Source organism: Rhinolophus sinicus, linkage group LG05 (genome assembly GCF_036562045.2).
Source record: "Rhinolophus sinicus isolate RSC01 linkage group LG05, ASM3656204v1, whole genome shotgun sequence".
Lineage (NCBI taxonomy): Eukaryota > Metazoa > Chordata > Mammalia > Chiroptera > Rhinolophidae > Rhinolophus > Rhinolophus sinicus.
This window is the reverse complement of record NC_133755.1, coordinates 62,090,706-62,111,771: the sequence shown is the minus strand read 5'-3', so window position 1 is coordinate 62,111,771 and position 21,066 is coordinate 62,090,706. Positions and strand designations below refer to the sequence as shown.

The 21,066-nt window shown below is 45.2% G+C and overlaps 1 protein-coding gene across 1 annotated transcript in view; it reads right to left on the bottom strand.

The window, feature by feature from the left end:
- Positions 1-54: 54 nt before the first annotated feature.
- Positions 55-21,066, bottom strand: part of TCF7L1 (transcription factor 7 like 1) — a 156,858-nt gene continuing 135,846 nt past the window's right edge. The window contains exons 4-12 of the mRNA XM_019714549.2: positions 20,275-20,358; positions 7,157-7,289; positions 6,013-6,115; positions 5,653-5,736; positions 4,771-4,914; positions 3,669-3,828; positions 3,488-3,595; positions 2,651-2,726; positions 55-1,426 (exon numbers count right to left, since the gene is read on the bottom strand). Of these exons, the coding sequence (XP_019570108.2) occupies positions 993-1,426; positions 2,651-2,726; positions 3,488-3,595; positions 3,669-3,828; positions 4,771-4,914; positions 5,653-5,736; positions 6,013-6,115; positions 7,157-7,289; positions 20,275-20,358 (1,326 nt within the window). The 3' untranslated portion in view covers positions 55-992. The remainder of the gene's footprint in view (positions 1,427-2,650; positions 2,727-3,487; positions 3,596-3,668; positions 3,829-4,770; positions 4,915-5,652; positions 5,737-6,012; positions 6,116-7,156; positions 7,290-20,274; positions 20,359-21,066) is intronic.

The following is a 21,066-nucleotide window of genomic DNA, read 5'->3' as shown; positions in this document are numbered from 1 at the left end:
TGGTATGAAGAAGGGGGCTTGACTCAACAAAAGCATTAAAACACTCAGAAAAGGTCTTGCAACTGCAATTTTATTTTCTTTTGTGAAAATAAAGAGCTTATTGGGAGTTTAAATTGCTTCAAAAAACCCATAAAAACAAAAAGAAGTACACACAGAAGCATGTGAGGTGATGGGGGAGGGAGGAGGGTCTTTAGAACTTTGGCAGATGTGCTGGCACTGACCCAGCTGGCAGGAGCCTTGGAGCAGGTCCTGTCTGCCCCTCTGGGACTGTGAAGGGGAGGTCTTGACTGGTAAGAGGGTGGAACACAGACTTCAGCTCTAAGGAAGTGGCAGGCACCTTGAGTCCTTTTAGATGTGGGGAAGAGCCATTTCAGAGGACCTTTTTCCCCACCAAAAGCTGGAGGCTGGCAGGTTAGGGCCCACTGAGGGAAAGGGGATGCTGGTGGAGATAAACCAGGCAAAGGTGTCTTCTCACATGGCGACAGCCTTACACTGGGCAGAGGACGGAGGAGATGAAGGCAGGAACCCATGAGTTGAGCAAAGGAGAAAAACTTGGGCGAGATAAAAGGAAATGTCCAGGCACAGGATCTAGATGAAGCAGCAGCAGGCAACAAGTTGCAGCAATGGCCATCATGCAGACTGGGTGGGGGAGATGAGACGAGGGAGGGGGGCAGAAAGTAACAGAGGTAGAAAGAAGGGGGTCTTCTGCCCAGGTTCATCCCGCACTGCACAGACAGGAAAAATGACACACTACTTTTCAGTTCTTTTTTTTTAAGGATTTTTTTTTTGTTGGTTTTGTTTTGTTTTTTTAAAAAAGCCTTAAGATCAGCTACTGGTTACATCTACAACACGTAAAGTGCTGCTGTTACCAGTCACTTTACAGAACAGTCCAGAGTGGTCAAATATTGACCAATAAAGTTTCCTTTTTTTTCTCTTCTGAATCATTACTACTCGATGGGTCACGTGACAGCCTGCATAGGTCACAGGGCAGCTTAGTGGGCAGGCTTGGTGACCAAGGACAGAGGCTGGGCCTGGAGTACTGGGAGGGCCTGGTGGGCATGGAGCGTGGCTGGGAAGGAAGGGGGAGAAGTCAGCAGAGCTGTGGGCATGGACCCGAGTGGGAGGGGCCGGGAGAGGAGCGGGGGCTGGCTGCCCATCTGGCCAGAGGACGTGGCTGCAGCCTTCGCTGACAGGAAGGCAGCTGAGTGGAGAGCCAGCTGGGCCCGGCTCTCGGGCTTGGTGGTGAGGGAGAGGGGCTGGGCTTGCTCCGAGTGGGTCGCAGCAGGGGCAGCTGGCGAGGCCAAGGCTGCGGAGGGGGTGGCCGGGGAGTCCAGCATGCTGCCGTGGGAAGAGGCAGGGCTGTCGCAGGGCTTCTCAGGGGGCAGGTACTGAACACATGGCTTCTTGCTTTTGGAGACCAGAGCACCTAGGGGAAAGACAAGCAAGAGTGAGCAGCTAGTAGCTCTGGTGAGGCTGCAGGAGAGCGCTGGCTGTACATCCCTACTCTGGAAACACAAGAATCCTTCCAGGGAGGAAGTGAGAACCCGCAATTATGTCTAAGGCTTTCGAGACTAGGCAGCTGCATTCCAGGATGCCTACAGCATAGAGAAGGGGCAATGCTAAAACGACGAAGGACTGTTCAGTATCTGACTGGAGAAATGACAGCTCAGGCTATCGCATCATCATCTTCCTCACCTAAATCTCATCATTTTGGGGCTGGATCGCCACTCAATTTGCTTTAAAATCTTTGGTTTATGGTATCATTAGAAATAGTGTAGCCCTGCTAAGTGGTGTGGTATATACAGTGAATTTTGCATTATATATATATTTTATTTATGTGTGCTCATATGTAGATGAATATACAAATTAGAAAGAGAGAGAGAGAGAGAGAGAGAGAGAGAGAGAGAGAGAGAGAGAGAAAAGAAAAAAAAAGAAAGGGAAAGGAGAGGGGAGGGGAGGGGCAACAAAAGCACTTTAAATGGTAACAGCGGTTCTATTTTTGTCCTGGAGTGAGTATGAGGAGTGACCTAAATGCTTGTCACAGTGTAAACGTCTCTGTGCTAGATGTGATTCTGGTATAAAAAGACAGTATATATTTTTGGCACAAAGTGGCCCCCAAACTCGAGCAAACTTTCTTCTGGTGTTCGACCAACCAAACATTGGCGGCAAACCGGATTCTGTTAAATTCACTGATAGGCAGTATGTCAGTCTCTAACGTGCCACCTTCCTAAGGAAATTTCAGAGACTCTTGGAACATTTTCATCTACATTCAGTTCCTAACAGGCATTGATTTTGGAACCTAACCCTCAAATAAGATGCAACTCAACTGAACTGAAAAGCGCCTAGGCTTCGAAGTGAGTGAGTGGTGGGATCGAATCCTGCCTCCATCATTTAACAGAATAACTGGGAAAATCCCTTTACTTCTCTGAGCCTCCTAATTGGTCATCTTTAAAAAGGGAAAGTTGTAACACCCACTTGAGTATACATGAGGCTCTCATGAGGCAGAGGCCCTGAAAATGGCAGCTGTTATAATATAATACAGCACTGTCACTGTATCTGTCGTAGACTCAGGTGTGATGCACAGGTAGGCTGGTGCAGCTGTGATAGCAGGAAGCAGAAGCAAAGAGGTAGAGCCTTCCTTAAGCCTCACCCTCTGCCTCTGGGACTTGCTGCTGGGACTGTGTCTGCGACAGCTGCTTTTCTCTCTTCCTCTTCTTTTTCTTACCCTAAAAAATATGGCCAAAGGAAGAGGTTATAGGGACAGAACAACCGGTTTTTCAGGGGGGTGCCCAGATAAGAAGGGGGAGCCACTCAGATCACACAGTCCCCAGGCGTCTCAGCAGGAGGCAGAGGGGGCCTTCCTGGAGTGCCGCCCTCCCGTCCCCATTCGTTTCTTTCCCTCCAACTAGGGTGTACTGGTCTTTTGGGAGGCCTCATCCTTTCACTGCACTTCAGGCTTGTTTTTCCATTTCTATCTCTAGAACATTGGTTCTTGATTTTTCTTTTAATTTTTTTGGGGGGGTCCTAGGTCCCTCTGAAAATCTAATAAAGCTATGAATCCTCTTACCAGGAAAAAGCAAATAAGAACATACATACAAAAACCTGCCAAATTTCAGGGAGCTATCAGACAGGCCAGCTGAGGCTCATGCACTGGTCTCTGAGCCCCAGGTTAGGAACCCCTGGCTGGAGACATGCTCCCACCAGAGCTGGCACCTGGCTCATACTGCACCATGAAATAGGGAGTCAGAGGCCGAGTACAGTCAAACGGGAGGGGCACAAATTTAGGTCTGTTCTCAGGACCCCCAAACCACGTCCTCGCTGACCCCCTGAGGGGGGATAATATGTAAATGCCAATACGTAAATGCCTTCCGTATTGCTAGAGAAATACAGACTTCTCGTGGGCCTGAAGGGCCCTCCATACACGTCGTCCACGTCTTTCTTCCCCTTCCCCGGCACGTGCTGCCCTGCGGTCTGAGTGGGCACTTACGTAGTTGTCCCGGGCTGACCAGGTCGGGTAGAGCTGCGAGTGCAGCTGCCGCTCCTTCCGGGCCAGTTCGTAGTACTTGGCCTGTTCTTCTCGGGACAGGTTGTGCCACTGTGGGAGAGACAGGGAGCGATGAACGCAGGGGCCGCCTACCGTGCAGCCTGGGGGTAAGGGCACGTCTTACCTTCCTTCCCAGGATTTGGTTAATGGCTGCACTTTCCTTCAGGGTGCACTCAGCCACCACCTTGGCCCTCATCTCCTTCATATATAACATGAAGGCATTAAGAGGCTTCTTCACGTGGGGTTTCTTTTCTTCCTCCTTTTTCACTGAGACCGGTGATTTCCTGGGAAGTCACAAGGCTGTAGATTAGCAGGTGTCAGCTGTCATTCAACTCACCAATCCCTGCCTCTCACGGTGACTAAGAGCGCATTGCCTCTGGGAAGGGAGAGCAGTGGCATCTTCCACTAGGGGTTCCAACCCTCTGAATGACCTCAGGCCATAGTCTACAGAAGGGTAACTTCCTGAGGAAGGAGCAGAAGGTGGTGGTGAGAGCTGGGATGCACTGGTCACAGGTGATAACGAGGAAAGGGACAGGGCCCTCTGGGTGAAAACTCAGGGTGGTGCTCTCTCAGCCCTGAGGCACTAACCAGCTTTCCTGCCCTTTACGGCACAGTGGACGAAGCGCAGGCCTTGGTGCCAGTCTCAGTTCTGCCACCAGCCAGCCATATGACCAGGGGAAACTCTCCTCTCTGGGCCTCATGTTTTCACGTGTATTATGTGGGGAGGGAAGCTAAAAGCTTTCTCAGATTCTCTTGCCGCTCCTAAATCCTGACTGTGAAACTTTTTATTTTTATTTTTTTATTTTATTAAATTTATTGGGGTGACAATTGTTAGTAAAATTACATAGATTTCAGGTGTACAATTCTGTATTACATCATCTATAAATCCCATTGTGTGTTCATCACCCAGAGTCAGTTCTCCTTCCATCACCATATATTTGATCCCCCTTACCCTCATCTCCCGCCCCCGTTACCCTCTGGTAACCACTAAACTATTGTCTGTGTCTATGAGTTTCAGGTGAAAACTTTTTTTAACGTGAGTAAAGATGCGCAATGTCTCTGAGAGGATGGGAACATGGAGCGTCAGAGGGAACGATTCCCGGGGGGAGAGGATATGGCTGAGGGGGGCTGCTGGGCTGCCCGCTAAATGCCAACAGGAGAGAGAAACAAATGGCAATTGCTATCCAGAGACTGGCCACCCCCAATCCAGGCTGCCTGTTACTCACGCATTCACGGCTGGGCTCAGGCTGGGGGGTGCTGGTTCCTGCTTGACGATGGGGGAGACGATGGCGGGGTGGGGAATCCCTGAGGTGGGCAGACCAGGATGGGCCGGAGCCACCATGTGAGGGGAGAACCGACTGGAAACCAGGCTGTGTACCAGGTGGAAACAAAGGACAGCGGAGGGATTTAGGCTGAATGCTTCTCGCGCAGCAGGGGACATGAGGGGCTCGCTGCCCGTCAGTGCAGAGGCAGGTAAAAACCTCTGCTATGGCAGAGTTTGAGGAACAGATGGCCGTTCCCAAACCTTGCTGGACAGAACCAGATTTGGGAAACACCAACAAGCCTCCCCTTCCCTACAAACGCATGGGCTTCCTCTATCTGGTGCTGGAAGCAGGTAGAATGAAAAACAAAGAAGGTGTCGCGGGTCAGTGGCCAGGGGACACAATGAGAAAATAAGGGCTTCTGTGGATTGCATTTCCTTTGTCACTGGCAGTACCATGGTTAGGTAGCAGAAATCCCTTTATTATTCCCTCCCTGACATAATTTTAGGAAAAATTAATTTTCTCCTAGTCTTTCGCTTCAGTGATTGTACTCAAAATGCTTCAGTGTCACAAAGCCCAGCATGCAGGGGGCGCGGCCAGAGGGCTGAGTGCCAGGGCTTTGAAATTCTTCTCTTAGAGAGACTGGGAAGAGTGATCCTGTGGGCATGAGGGTCCTTCCCCCCATGGGACCTGAGCCTTAGCAAAGAGACGCGGGGAAGAAAGGTGAGCCCGGGCCTCCTCGTTTACTGCCGAGAAAGCCGTCCGGTGGTCAGAAATGGCAAGGACCCCGCAGGGAACCATTCCCTGCACTGCCACTTCATGCTCACAGCCCGTCCCCAGACTCACCTGGACATGGAGGCGTTCATGGCGAGCGCAGGGTAGGGGTGCCGGAAACCACCGGGAGGAAGGGAGTACATGGGCTGTCCTTGCCTGCAGGAGCCAGAAGGAAATCTGGTCAGCATATCGGCTAAAATGGGAATGTTCAGGACAGGAGAGGAGAGGAATTAGGAAGACAGGATGAGACATCAAGGGCAGGAAGGAGGAAGTAAGGATTGGGAGGAAGTTGCAGGGAGGAGGGGGAACCCGGAGGTGTGAGTCCTGGGATTTGGTGAGAGGGCTCCCCTTGGGCTGGGGCGGCTGGAGTACAGAAGGCAGAACTCAGCATAAGGGAGGAAAGAGGGTAGGTAAGGCTGCAAGTTTTCTTACTGTGGGACGAGCCAGCCGAGGGGATGGGGGATTTGTCCGACAGCTCCAGGCGACAGTGGGTAATATGGAGACAGCTCAGATGGGTGAGGGGGCCGGGGGATTCCTGCTTCCAAAGAGAGATGTGTCAGACTGTTCCCTGGTCCTACTGTAACATCTTAAAATACCATCATTCAAGAGGTCCTCGCCCTGTGTCCACTGGTGTTCTGGAGCCTGGAAGGCCCTTTCTTTCATTATCCTTGACCTCTATCCCCTTCCCAGCTCCGTTGGCCAGTTGGTTAAGCACATATTCAGGGAAGGCAATACTAATGCAGCTTCTCTCTGGCTACCTCTCTGGCTACATGGATCCCATTTGTCGGCAGGAGTAATTTCCAGCTCCTTATACAGGAGTTAATAAAGCTCTAGAGGGACAGGAAATCCTGGACGGACAAACCCAAGATATCCCGTCATCAGCTAACTACTTCTCTAGAAAACCCACCTCATCCATGGAGAAACAGACTTTGGATTTGCAGCCCACATTTGTCTTCCTTATTATCTGTAATTTGTATTAGTAGTGATTTCTCTAAAGATGGGCTCCCCAAATGCTTTGAGCCATGGCAACTCTGTGGGCATTTTATGAAGACTATGCCTCCCTGGGACAGACAGGTACGGCAAACAAGTTTAAAAACAAAACAAAACAAGTCAACTCAGCCTTGCTGCTTATAGCCTGACTAGACTTGATTACTCTATTTGAAGGTGTTCCGTGTAGGATAAGGTCTCCGTTTTAGGAGGCACAGCCTGCAGTGGGTTAGATTTCAAAGCCAATGAAAAAAGGGATTTTTTCCCCCTTCCAGCTCCTTCCACTCCCTACTCTAAAGAAAAAGGAACAGAGAAACACCAAGTGCTCACTGTGGAGCCAGATCCTGTGCACCATCTCATTTAATTTCCTTCCATCCCCACAATACCCCTGTGGTGTAGACGGTACAGATAAAGCACCGATGCAGAAACTGAAAAGGCTAAAGTTAGTGGGCAAGGCCACAGACGACTGAGAGTCGGAGACATGATTCGAACCCACGTCAAATGGGTGCTCCCTGAGAAGAAAAGCCTGCCCCGTCCTTGCCTCCCCAGAGCGCTGCACGTGCCCCAGCCCACGCAGCAGCAGACTCACCTGTCTTTGGATCAATGTCTGGGGAGAGATGTGTGGGAGGGGAGCCCGGGGAGAAGTGGTCGTTGCTGTAGGTGATGAGGGGCGTCAACGGGTGCATGTGATGTGGGTGCTGAACAACAGGCACTTTATTAGACTGAAAGACAGAGACGAAAAGACTAGGGACAGTTGCCAAGGAGACGGAGGGTAAAATCAGCTGTTATTCACTGAGTCGACTATGTGCCAGGTATTTTCCATGCCACATTCCATTCAGTCCTCAGACAGCCGTTGAGAGAACGTAGCAGACTACACAGCACAGAAGTATCAGCAGAAGTAGAGGAGGGACTAGCCTCACTCCGACATGCCTTCTGCAAAGCAACCCACTATTCCCGATTCACTTCATCTATGTGGTGTGCTGCTCAATTAGAAGCTATGCTCTGTGTAATCTGAGTGACTTGAAAAAGGTTCAGCACACACGTTCCAAACAAACGTCACAGAAATAGCAGCACACAAGTGCAAGCCTGAGACTGGGAACAGAGCAATGGGGGAAGTGTCATCATGAGATCTCACATAACCAGTCACCCACTAGCACGTGGAGCCCTTCTCCCCGTAGTACTTCACTCTGCTGACCTTGTTACCCCATTTCATGTAAAACACTAGTGAATGAAGGAGTACGGTTATTTTATACAACTATTAAGGAAGAAAGAAACCACTTAACGTATATCATTGACACACCCTCATTTCAGCAATGTTAACATAAGAAAAACCTGTGTGTCCTAGAATTGGTAAACTGAATTGTTTTAATGTAATCTAATTTAATAAGATCTTTCTCATAAAAATAGCTATAATTTATTGACCACCTACACTACAAGTGCACAGTTAGGCATAGTGTTTCGTCCTTATTATAACCTAGCAAAGAAGCTATCAATGATTATTGTCATCTAAGGGCTGAGGAAAATAAGCTCAGAAAGATTAAGTGACTTAGCCCGGGACACAGAGCAGGTAAGTGGCAGAACTGGATTCATATAACCCTTTACGGCTCTAACAAACCAGTGTTTTCTCTTCTATCTGCCTCCCCAAGAAAGTGATCAAAACATTTCAGTCTGAGAAAAAGGATAGTCATAATTTTTTTCTTTTATAATAAGGTAAATGAGTTACAAGTAGAAAAGAGACTTAACAAAGAGATTTGTAAAAAGGATGATGATTTGGAGGCAGCCCAAGAGCTGGAATTCCAAAATGCTGTCTCACAGTTTGAACTTTTCATTTCATAGATCCCCCGAGCCCTTTTATTCTTTCATTTGGTGCCCATAATGCAAACTCCAATCTGTGCATGTCCTAGGTATCTGTGTGCTGACAGTATTCATGTCCCATTTTCAGTAAGCTAAGCAGAGGCACAGGCTGGAGCAAGGCCGCGAACCCAGGGCTTCTGCTCCCAGACCCACAGATGTGAGGCAGAGAATTCAGACCGTTCTCAACACTACCACTAGGTGGCGCTGGCACCCGTCTCGGCGCTGCAGGAACCTCGCCTCTAAGTTCCTATCACCTCCCCCAGAGGGTTCGTTTGATATTGCATAAAAAAATTCTAAAGTTATTTTCTTCTTACTGTTTTCATCTGTTCCCTTACTTTTGAAGATGTCTCCATGTACATGACCATATTGCACAAATAAAATATAAAAATTATTTTAAGGTCAGATTTCTAGGAACCTGGTTCATCTAAATGATGCTTTGGGGTTTCCTGGAAACAGCTTTGTCTAAATGGTTATCTTTAGTATTATAAAGCAATAGTTATTATTAAAGTGATAGTAAATGATGAGAGAATTACCCAGAATGATTACAATAAAAACAACAACAACAACAAAAAAACTTCATGATGTAAAAAAAAGGACCAAACAGAAGCACACTGAAACGTAAACAGTAGATATGTTTGAGTGATGGAACTACAGGTGATTTTGTTTTTGTCTCCTTTTCTGTATTTTCCAACCTTAATTATTACCTACTTAAAATATATACTTATGACGAATACAAATTTTCTAAAATAGAAACTATGTTATAAAGCATTTAGAAAACAATCACACTGGCCTAACCCAGTCACTATTATCATTTTGGTGTATCTCCAGTCACTGACTTCTAATGCATGTTTTTTTATTTACAGTTATTTACATCATTTATAGCTATCTTTTTAATTAAAATATTTTTTTCAGCTTTACTGAAGTATAATTGACAAATAAAATTGTAATATTTTAGGTTGGTGCAAAAGTAATTTCGGCTTAAAATGTTCAAAACAATTGCAAAAATTGTAGTTACTTTTGCATCAACCCAGTATTTATAGTGTACAATGTGATGACGATACATAGCCATTTTAAAATACTTAATAGTATTATGAAATCTTGACTGGCCATGTGGTGTTGAGGCCTCACCAGGAGGGGGCAAATGGCACTGAGTAAGTGGCAGAGTTAAGTACAAAGCAGGAAAATGTGTTATATTTGAAAACGCAGGTATCCTCACTTATATGCGGTGAGTTACTGGTTCCCAGTAGGTGGCATCACTGTCCAGAAAACGGACTGACAGGAGATGGGTTCACAGAGAGAAAGGTAAACTTCCTTGGTCAGTGTGGGAAGATGCAGCCTGGACTGATAAGTGAGAATGGCTCTTTGGGATTCATTCAGGGAAGGCTCTCCTCAGAGGCTACCACCCCAGTAAAAGTTCCCACTCTTTTTCCCAGCTGCCCTCAGGGTCAGGATGTCCACAGCATAATCTCAGGCCCTTGGTAGGAACGCTGGGAACCACTCTACACCTCTCAGGGGATAACAACCCCACTACAAACATGCACAAGTGAAGGCACAGGTGTCCACTCGGCAAGGCAGCAGAGTCCAGATGCATCCAAAGAGCATCTCAGAGTCATCTTGGGCCTAAATCCTTCTGTCCAGTCAAGTACACCCAACTCTTTCCTAGGTCAAGTGTTTCTCGTCTACTTCGGCCTGTTTCTAGAGTTCACTCAAGCCAAAGTTCTTGAAATTCCCACCCCCACGGAAGCAATGTATCCTCTCTCCCATTATTTACGACTTACTTTCAAGCTCAAAGTAAAGCCAACACCACACAGCTCGGCCAGACTGAGCAGCCACCTTTCCACAATCACGCTCCACCAGGCCCTGCCGCTCTCCTCCAGCGGCTTCTCTCAGCAACTTGTTTGAGGCCCTCACAAAGGCTTCCTGGCTCCTGTTTTGCTCACGATTCTCTTTTCTTCCTGATCCTGATTTCAGAAATCAGAAGGATAATGGTTTGTAGCTCAGGAAAAGATGAACCTCAACTCTGTGGCATGAGTCTCAAAGCCGTCACAGACCGGCCAACAGACTGCCCAGGAAAGACACTAGGAGTTTCACTGGATCGCTAACTATACCTGATTTTATATATTTAAGAAATCTCTCCTATCCACATTCAATTCTGTATTTACTGATGAAGGTAGTAACCTTTTTATTTTTGGCTACCAGAACTATTTCAAGAGACTATGCTTAAATGCAGGGCTTGGGGGAGAAGGGAAACTAGAATTGTTCCTGAAGCATCAGCCCACTCACAGCACTGTAATACCCATAGGACAAGGGTGGGATCTGAAGTCCTCAGAGGCTAGAATGGGAGCTGTTCCCCTTAAGGCAGGGATGTTTGCTGAGAATTCTCAACTGCAAAAGAACACGCATTTCCAAGGACTTTTGGACTCCAGCTGCAACTCTGGTTCTAATGTCTGGGACAGATGATCCGCTAGGCCAGGATTCTCTAGGTATTTTTGATCATGCAACTTAATCAATAAAAAGTGTCAGTTTTGCCATTTTCTTTTCGGTTTGTGCCGTATTTTCAATCTAAGGTTTGTTGCAGGAAATCTTTTGCAACTACTAGAACATTTCCTTTTGGGTTAATTTAGATAAAACTAAGTAATCTGTAAATCCATGTTGCTGGACTCAGGTAAGTTGAACTATGCTGCAGTCTGCTGAAAGCCAACAAGCGAAGTCCCTGTAACCGATCCCCTCAGCGTCCATACAGTAAAGGGTCATTTCCTAATGGGTTTAGAGTAAAATATATAAACGACAGTGTTCCCCTGCGCCCTCCCCACACCTCAATAAAGCATCCCATATCTGCTCTCCCTTTTGGAGACGATCAATCAGATTCACTGCTCAAGCTTCTTGGGACGGAGAACAACGTTCTTTGCATGCATCCCATTCGCGGCCTTAGAACATTCTTTAAATTGGTTAGATGTCTCCTTCCAATCCCTGTCCATTGGCACATCCCTTCAGTAACTATTCCCTTTACTTAATGAGAACTCAAGTATTGGAAGATAGTTACCATCTTCCCTTTCCGCATATGCCAGTTTCTGGACTCCTCACTCTTTTCTGGCCACGTATCTCTAATTACCCCCATGTTTCTCTTAAAATTAACAGGCTATTCCAGAGGGAGCTTGCTGTCTGCTTGGTGCCGAGTGTAAGGTCAAAGGATTTACATATAATTGAAGCAAGGGCAAATAGGAACTTAATTGAAGTTGGGAAAAATAAAAAATCCACCCAATTCTCCCTCTGTATATACACCACCCTCTAACCAAGATTCAAAGGCAAAATGTAAGCTCTTTACTGTTGTTGTCATCATCCTATTAAGGAGAAGAAATTCGAACCTTTGTCTCCTATACAGAATTTTCCTCTACTGAGAGAAGTGGAAACCCACTTTTAATTATTGGGTAAATGTGGAGACTGGTACACCATAGGTACCAAATTGAGCAGCCAAAAGGCTGGAGGAGGCTGACAGAACAGACATAAAAAAAAACCCTCTGTCTTTGGTAACGTGGCTCAATTGCTGAACTGGCCCTGCAGAATATACATATTATTTGCATATTTGAAAGTGGCCAAGAGAGTAGATCTTAAGAAGTTTTCATCACAAGAAAATTCTGTAACTATGTGACAAGAAAAAATTACGAGACGTCCTAAGTTAAATTACAGTGGGCCAGAGGGGGGAACGAAGAGACAGGGAAAGTTAATCAGTTAACGACTGCAGGCCAAAACCAACAAAAGACCGCTCACATTCCTGAATGTATGTTGAAACTCTGAATTAACTCACAGGTGGCTATTTCGTGATTATCAAGAGAGAAGAGCCAAAGTAGCTGACCACCAGGTGCCTGTGCTGCTTGCTTACACAGGAAGCTTCTGGGTTGCTGCCCACAGCCAATCCAACAGAGCAAACACTTCTTCCTACGGACCGGCACCTACCCCACAACTAGCCCTGCTTCCGCTTCTCCCACCTGCTTTACCTGCAGCCAATGACAATTCTTTCAAAACAACTTTGATCTTTCTTCCCGAAACTTAATGTATAAAAGAGTCTGTCAGCTCCAGGACAGCAGACATGTCTTCTCCATCGAGGCCAGTTGCTGGTGGTTCAGACTGCGTACCGCAAGACCTGGTCCCTTTTCTGGCTTGCAGGTGACTCAAGAAACCCTTTCTTTCAGAAAAGCTTTCAGCTATTAACTAGACTTATTGTGATCATTTTGCAGTATATACAAGTATCAAATCATAATGCTGTATCCCTGAAACTCATATAATGTATGTCAATTACACCTCAATAGAAACTTTTTAAAAAATAAATACAGATAACAACAGTAAGAACAAGTGTTTATGTTGTATCTACTATGTGCCAGGCAGTGTTCTAGGTCTTGTGAATGCACTAGAGAATATGGTCTATTTAGACGAAAGTACCTGTCCTCATGGTACTTATATTCTAATTGGAGACACAGAAATGAACAAAACAAATAATATGTTAAGTTGTGATAAATGCTAAGGAGAAAAACTAAGTCAGGGAAGGCAGGTAAGAAATGAAAGGGGATATAACTGTGGAAAGTGATTTGTTATTTTGCAAAACATCATTAGTATTTATAAAAAAATAAAGATCACTGAAAAATTACCCAATTAAACATTAAGAAAAAAAGAAGAAATGAAGGAGGAGTGGGTTATAAGTTACACAGGTTGACCAGGGAAGGCCTCAGTGAGAAATGACTTTTGAATAAAGACGTGAAGGATGTGGGGAGTTAGATGTGTAGGTATGTCGGGGTAAGAGCATTTTGGCAGAAGGAATATAAGCGCAGTGGCTGGGAGGTGGGCATCTGAGGAACCACAGGAGGCCAGTGGAGTGGAGCAGAGAGAAGAAAATAAGGAGAGGGTCTATGTTAGTATATGAACAAATACTTTCTGAGCTCCTAATATATGACAAACAGTGTGTCAAAGGCCATGAAAGATGTAAAGACAAATCGAGAGTCCCTTCATTAGGGCAACAGTAGAGATAAAATGCTCAGGGAATCGGAGTGTGTTCCAGGTCCTTCTTCTAAGCAGCGGTACATTTTTGAGGTCTTTGCAAATTGGATTGGGCAGAGAATTCTTGGGATAAATTTTTCCTTATCAAAGCTCTCATTTTTCCACCGTTTGCTGGCATGAAATGTGGCAAAAGAGAACCCTGAGGTTTCCTTTATTTTTCTTCCTTTGGCACTGGCCTTTCCTCCATACACCCCCCACCCCGCATAGATGCTTGTAGGGGAAAAAAATTTAAGCCCTTGCAATTCAGATTGTTGAACTGAGCCTGTCACACCTAGACTGTGTCTAGGTGAATTCCAATTTTCATTTCCTTTGTACAATTCAGGTGAGCTCTTTCCATCTATAAATTCGAGTTTTGTTCTTTTAAAGCCCAGTTTAACTTTCATCTCTTATTACCTTCTCTCATTTTCATTTGTTTTGGTCTCTTCTTCAGGAACACTATTTGTACATTGGTTTTTCATCTCTCTCCTCTATCATCTTTTTCATCAGTGTTACCAAGGCACAGATTTGACTTGCCACCAGGCACATTCGCTCTAGACTAAGATTAATGAGTGGGAGATATAAGTAAGAATTCCCCCAAATTAAACCTCAATAGCAAAAACTAATTAAAAAAATGATGTAGGTAGATAATCATCACAGCCTTCCAAAATCAGTGGGTGAAAGTTTGATGAGAAACAGGGCTTTTACACAGCTTCAAAGCCTCTCCCTAAAGAGCACTTATTAATTGCAAAGGGGAGAAGTAACTTCACAAGGGAAAAACATGGCAGACACCACCTGACCCAAACAACCAAGGCTGACATCACTGATATTGGAACAAATGGACACTGCAGCCCATCCTCAGTGTGACACACTGAGGACGACACAACATCAGGGCAGCAGTGTTCTTGCCAAGCACACAACTGGATCTAACCACGAGGAAACATCAGGCAAACCCAAACTGATGGGCAGTCTACAAAACAGCTGGTCTGTATTTCTCAAAAAATGTCAAGTCGGGAAAGACAAACGCAAAGGAACTCTGCTAAAGGGGATTAAAGAGACGCAGCAACTAAATGCAATGTGTTATCCTGGATTGAACTCTGGACCAGGAGAAACACAAGGCTATAACGAACAATCATTGGTACATTTACCAAAATTTATTGTGAGTTAGATAATAATATAAAATGTTAATTTCTTGATTTTGATAACTGTACTGTGGTCACTAAAATAATGTCGTTGTTCTTAGGAAATATACCTAAAGTATATTTAGGGGTAAAGGGGCACGTTTCCAACTTAACTCTCAAATGGTTTAAAAAAACTCTCAAGAGCGAGAGTGAGAGAAAGGTAAGGCACGGGACAAAATTTCTGAATCTGGATAAAGCGTATATAGAAGGTTCCTTGTATTATTCTTACAAGTTTACAATTATGTCCAAATAATAAGTTAATACTGTATAAGAACTGCAATCATTATTGGCGGTAGAACAGAACAGTTTCACAGGCTATGTGATGAGTTTTGGAGTCTTTTGGGTCTACACAGGAATACTGATGAGAAGAGGGAGAAATGGCCATTCTAAAAGGGAAGCCCCAGTTGACGACATGCTAAGCAGTCAGGCTTCTCGGGTCAAAGGTGGAGCAGCAGCAAGACAACCATTTCTTAGGAGGCTTCTGGGCAATCGCTCATCGGACACGAAGCTCCGTGAGTCGCTTTGGAGTGGCCCTTAACACTGAAACAGGGTGCTTATTATTAAAGGACATATTTTGATCATCATCTAGAAAACAAGTTATACAGGTGCATGTGCACATGCACACAGAAACAAGATGAAACAGCTATAAAACAAAATGTTTGTGAGTTGTGGGGCTTTAGGTCTTTTTCTGTGCGCTTAGGCATTTTCTCAAGTGTTCTACACAGCACATGCATTACTTTTACAATTTAAAAAAGACAATTAAAAAAAAATCCTGGGGTGGCTGCTTAGCTCAGTTGGTCAGAGCGCGAGCTCTGAACAACAGGGTTGTCGGTTCGATTCCCACAAGGGCCAGTGAGCTGCGCCCTCCACAACTAGATTGAAGACAGTGACTTGAGCTGAGCTGCTGCAGAGCTGCTGGTGGGCGGCCAGATGGCTCAGCTGGTTAGAGCGCGAGCTCTTTTAACAACATGGTTGAAAACGGCGACTAGACTTGGAGCAGAGCTGCGCCCTCCACAACTAGATTGGAGGACAATGACTTGACTTGGAGCTGATGGGTCCTGGAAAAAACATACTGTTTCCCAATAAAATTAAATAATAATAATAATGATAATAAATCCTGAATCTGAAGAGGGATTAAACCAAGAGTAGAGAGGGGTTTTAGAATGGTACATGAGTCTTTCCCCAGACCACTTATTCTTCCACTCATTTAACAAATGCTCCTTGAGGATGTCTACTCTGAGCCAGGCATTATGGCGCTAGCATTCCAGCGAGAGAGTGGAGGGAAAGACAGGGGCCGGGTACATGGGGCCACGCTGAGGACTAACATATAAAATACCACTACTACTCAGCTTTTAGAGCTTGTTTTGAAAGCATAAAACCCAAGTAGTAATGATACTGAACTCTATTCTCACTATGGCCAAGTCACGGCTTGTTTATACACATCTCCGTAACAGGCAGCTTGGACACACCTCACTGAATCTCAGCAAGTATATAGGCAGTTTTCTGCATTTGCCCTTCTCCAGGGCAAACCTCATCTTAGAATATTTTGCTCATGATTCTAAAAGAAATTTCATCATCAAGTATTTTCATTTTTCTAATACAAAAGCCAGTGCCCGAATCTCCATGATGACTTCGGTAAACTGCAAGTGCTGCTTCTCCTTTACTAGAGTAACTGGTGCCCAGTAAACTGGGATCATCTCTAAACTCCTCCCTGTTACCTCCCATTTACAATTAGGGCAATGATTCTCAACTCTGGTTGTCCCTGAGAATCTCCTGGGGAGCTTAAAAAACTAAGATACCAGCCTTACCCCAGACCAATTAAATCATATCCTTGGGAGACTAGATGCCAAATTCTATAGGCTTCTTATCTCTATTACCTTTGCAATCTGTCCATTTGATCTGGCACCAAAGGCAGGACCTCATCTCCTCTTAGTTTGCTAATGAAATGGTATTTTAATTGTCTTTCCCTCTCTTAACAGTAGGCAGTGGTGCTGGTGATAGGAGTGAGCGAACAGTTACTGAGGGCTTACTTCCTGCTAGGCACCACTGCAAACCCATTACAATTCACTGGCTCATTTTCACACAACTCTCTGAGGTCAAGTCCTCTTTGAATTCCCATTTTATAGATGAGGAAACCAAGGCAAAGACAGATGAGGCAATTTGCCTGAAGCTGCACAAATAGAAAGAGGCGGAGTTGAAATTCAAACCCACAGCCTCCAACACTTACACCACCGCCCTCGGGTACCTCAGGTTTTGCTCCTACTACATATACATGTATCTCAGAAGTTGGACGGAGATGCTCAGAGTCAAAAGTGAAAATGGTATTCTTCTCCCAAATTGGATAATTGCGAGTTAGTGGTAAGATTTTCTCCCATAAATTGTTCCTCAAGCTTTTGAGGCCTATTTCTGCTTTTCCACATTAAAGTACAGAGTATGATAATATATAGTTTACTAGAAAATTATCTATTTTGCTGTCTACAATGAAATTTATCAACTAGTTTATGCTTTTCCACTCAGACAAAATAAGGAGCCTCCACTCCCCCAAAATGCTGAATTAGTATCTGCAAAGCACACATTTGCAATGGTTGGGTGTTTGTTTGGCAGGTAGAGCTATAGGTATAGAACCTTATTGAGAGTTTAGGGATTTCATATATTTTTGTGTCACACTCAGATAATAAGTGAGGATGAGTAGCTGATTTATCGAGGAAAAGAGTCTAGAAAGAAAATGGAAGCTTAGAGAAGGCCAAGAACTGATGCTATATATTAATATAATCTCCTGGAGCCAATGAAAAAAGGATTATAGGAAGCAAAGGGTTGTAAATACTGTCAGGTGTCACCTGTGCTGAGCAAAAGTAGGGGAAATTATTGGACTTAGGTATTAGATGACAAATGGAGAGCTGAACCACGCTGCAATGGATTGGCAGAATAAATGATATGGGGATGGAGGTGGAAGGTCTGGCTTTTGTGTGAAAAGCTGGGCAATAAACATTTGGAAGGAAATGGGATAATGCACACACACAGAGAAGGGCCGGATATAGGTTTATTTTATTTTGCAGAAATGAGTTGCTCTGTGCAACAGGGAAGGATGGGAAACTCAAAGAGTACATGTGTTAGTATATATATATTTTTAAATAATTGTTTTCTTTTTCAATTACGGTTGACACATATTATATTAGTCTCAGGTGTACAACACAGTGATTAGACATTTACATAACTTACGAAGTGATGCCTCCTATAAGTCCAGTACCCATCTGACACCCTATAGTTATTATAATATTAGCAACTACATTCCCTATGCTGTACTTTACATCCTGTGACTGTTTTTATACCTGGCAATTTGCACATCTCAATCTCTTTTTCACCCACCCTTCAACCCCACTCCCAAAATGTTCTCTTTATCTATGAGTTTGTATCTGTTTTGTTTGTTCATTTATTTTATTTTACTTTTTTCAGATTCCACATATAAGTGAAATCATGTGGTATTTGCCTTTCTCAGTCTGACTTATTTCACTTAGCATAATACCCTCTAGGTCCATCCATGTTGTTGCAAATGGAAACATTTCATTCTTGCTTATGCCTGAGTAATATTCCATTGTGTATATGTACCACTGCTTTATCCATTCATCTATCAATGGACACTTAGGTTGCTTCCATACCTTGGCTATTATAAATAATGCTGCAACAAACATAGGGGTGCATGTCTTTTTGAATTAATGCTTTGCATTCCTTTGGATACGTACCCAGAAGTAGATTGCTGAGTCCTTCTTTGCCACTTGTTATAGCCTGTGTTTTACTCATAAAGTCTATTTTGTCTGATATAAATATTGCTACCCCAGCTTTTTTTGTTTGTTTCCATTTGCATGAAATGTCTTTTTCCATTCCCTTTCTTTCAGTCTGTGTGTGTCTTTCGATCTGAAGTGCGTTTCTTGTAGGCAGCATATGTAAGGGTCTTGTTTTCTTATCCATTCAGCTACTCTATGCCTTTTGATTGGAGCATTTAATTCATTTACATTTAAAATAATTATTGACATGAATGTAGTTACTATCATTTTATTATTCATATTTTTTATTTTCTTCTTATTATTCTTAAAGAAGTCCCTTTAATATTTCTTGTAATACATGTGCTAATTTTAAGGGGAACCCATTTCCTCTAAAAGTAGATGGAGATTTTAGACAATGTGCAGAGAGACGGGATGAGGAGGGAAGAGAGGAGAGAGGGCCCTGCCATCTGGGGTTTGCTGGAGTGGGCTGGGGGATGCCAAGAATGTGTGGGGGCAGCAAAGATTTGAAACAGTTATAGAGAGAGCTGCACCGGGAGGAGCAAAGCAAGGTCTGTGGCAGGGCGGATGTGGGATGGGATGCCAGGTCCTCCCAGTGACAGACTCACGCCACTAGAGGGCGCCCGTACCTTGCATTCCACCACCTGCAATGGGAATCTGGCCTATTCCTGGGGTGCTTGTTCAACAGGCTGCTCATGTCTTAGTGTCCCGGCAGGAACCTCTCAGGGGCAGCCTGCACTGGATGGCTGGTGCCGCCCCTCACTGCTCCCTACTCAGTCACTGGTCTCTCCCAGAAGCTGTGAAACAGCAGTTCTCACCCGTCTCCCCAGTAGATGGCTGTGACAGTCATCTGAGAACTACCCATGACATAGCTTTGTAAATTATCTTTCTATGTATATCTTCTTTCTCCTCAACTAGACTCTAAACTTACAATGAAAAGTACTACTGGGATAGCTTAAAATGTCCCGAACGCAAGGAAATAGTATGTCTGGGATTTGCTTTAAAACAACCTAGTGTGATGGGAGGGGGAATGTGGGTGAAGGGAAAAGGTGAAATTTTCTAGAATAAAATTGTAAAAACATCATGCGTTCCCAAGTCTGCTTGTCTCTAAATGGATACTATGTCATGCCAGCGGGGCTGCTTTTAACTGCACCTTCTATGATTGTGAGACACACTGTAACATGTTAACTTGTGAGGTGTATAGTCTTTAAGGCAAGAGTTGCCCTAAGCTCTTAAGAAAAGTCCAGGTAAGGGGAATGCCACTTTCCAAGGATCATCTCTTATTTGCTTTCAAATTCAGTCTGTTGCAAGTTGTTAAGGTGGTGAGGAGATCTGCTCGGGCCCCATTTCTCCTGTCTCCCAGGACCATGCAGACCTCCCTTTAGAGCCCGTGTTGCCAAAGGGCTTGGCAGGAGAGCCTTGGCTGCCCCATGGGGTTTTTGTTTGCACATGTCTCAATTCATTCTTTCCTAAAACATCCTGTACAGAAGAGCCTCTTCAACTGTTGCCTTGCAGCTCCGAGGAGAAGCAGAGGCTGAATGAGCTCGGACAGAGAGAGGAGACACTGCGGCCCCACAGAGGGCCTCCGGCAGCAGAGGGGAAGGACCAGGGTTACCAAACAGGGTTGGGCGGTGCTTCCAATCACACAACTTCCCAGGTGGTGTGTGTGTGTGTGTGTGTGTGTGTGTGTGTGGAAGGCGTGCGGAAGTGCACAATCTAATCCCTACACCGCTGACTGTTCAGCGTGCTCACACACTGGTGGCAACACCAGCAGAGCCCAGCACTTACGGGAAGGTAGAGGGGACACAGAGACATGGACACAGTCAGCCAGAGTGGCCTTTCAGTATTTTAAGGAGAAACAAACTTACCAAGTGTGCTGGGGACGGAGACCTGGTGTCCTTGACTGTGCTGCCAGAGGGGACATCGAGGAGGGGCCATTTCATCTGCAGGTACTGCACAGGGGACAGAAAACACAGAGCAGCTGGTCAGAGGAGGCTTGGGGCGTCCAGGGAGAGCGGAGGAGCAATGTAGCCGGGCGACCGGCAGGTCAGGGACGTGACTCATATTCACGGCACACCTGCTTCCTGGACAGTGTCCACATGGTCAGCCCAGGGGAGAGCACACATGTATCATCACCACTGCCAGCACCCGTTCCCTCCATCACTTTGGGGGGATACACACAACCCCGTAAGAACCTGTCGGTGAGGATCAAGTCCTCCCTACTGTAGTCACGGGACAAGTAGGGCTCATCGAGGGAGCAAAGGCTCCCAGATGGTGATCGTGCCCCGTTCATTTCCACCTCTTACAGCATCACACACACAATGCTCCCTAAGAAATAGCCTCTCTAGAAGGATCTGGTGACTGAATGAATAAAACCATCTGCCGGACACTCACAGGGTCATGGGTAATACTGTTCATACTCAAGGGCACTGAACTTTACTTCATTATAGTGTTTCTCAACAACCTGCCTTTTCCCAGGTATTATTACAGAAAATCCAAGCCAAATAGCAAATCCTACACACACACACACACACACACACACACACACACACACACACACACTTTAACCAAAACGCTTCTCCTTAACCGCAGGATGGCACAATCTTTGGCAAGAGCCTGGAGGGCAGTGAGTGGAGAAGCAGGGAGGGCATGGGCGAGCC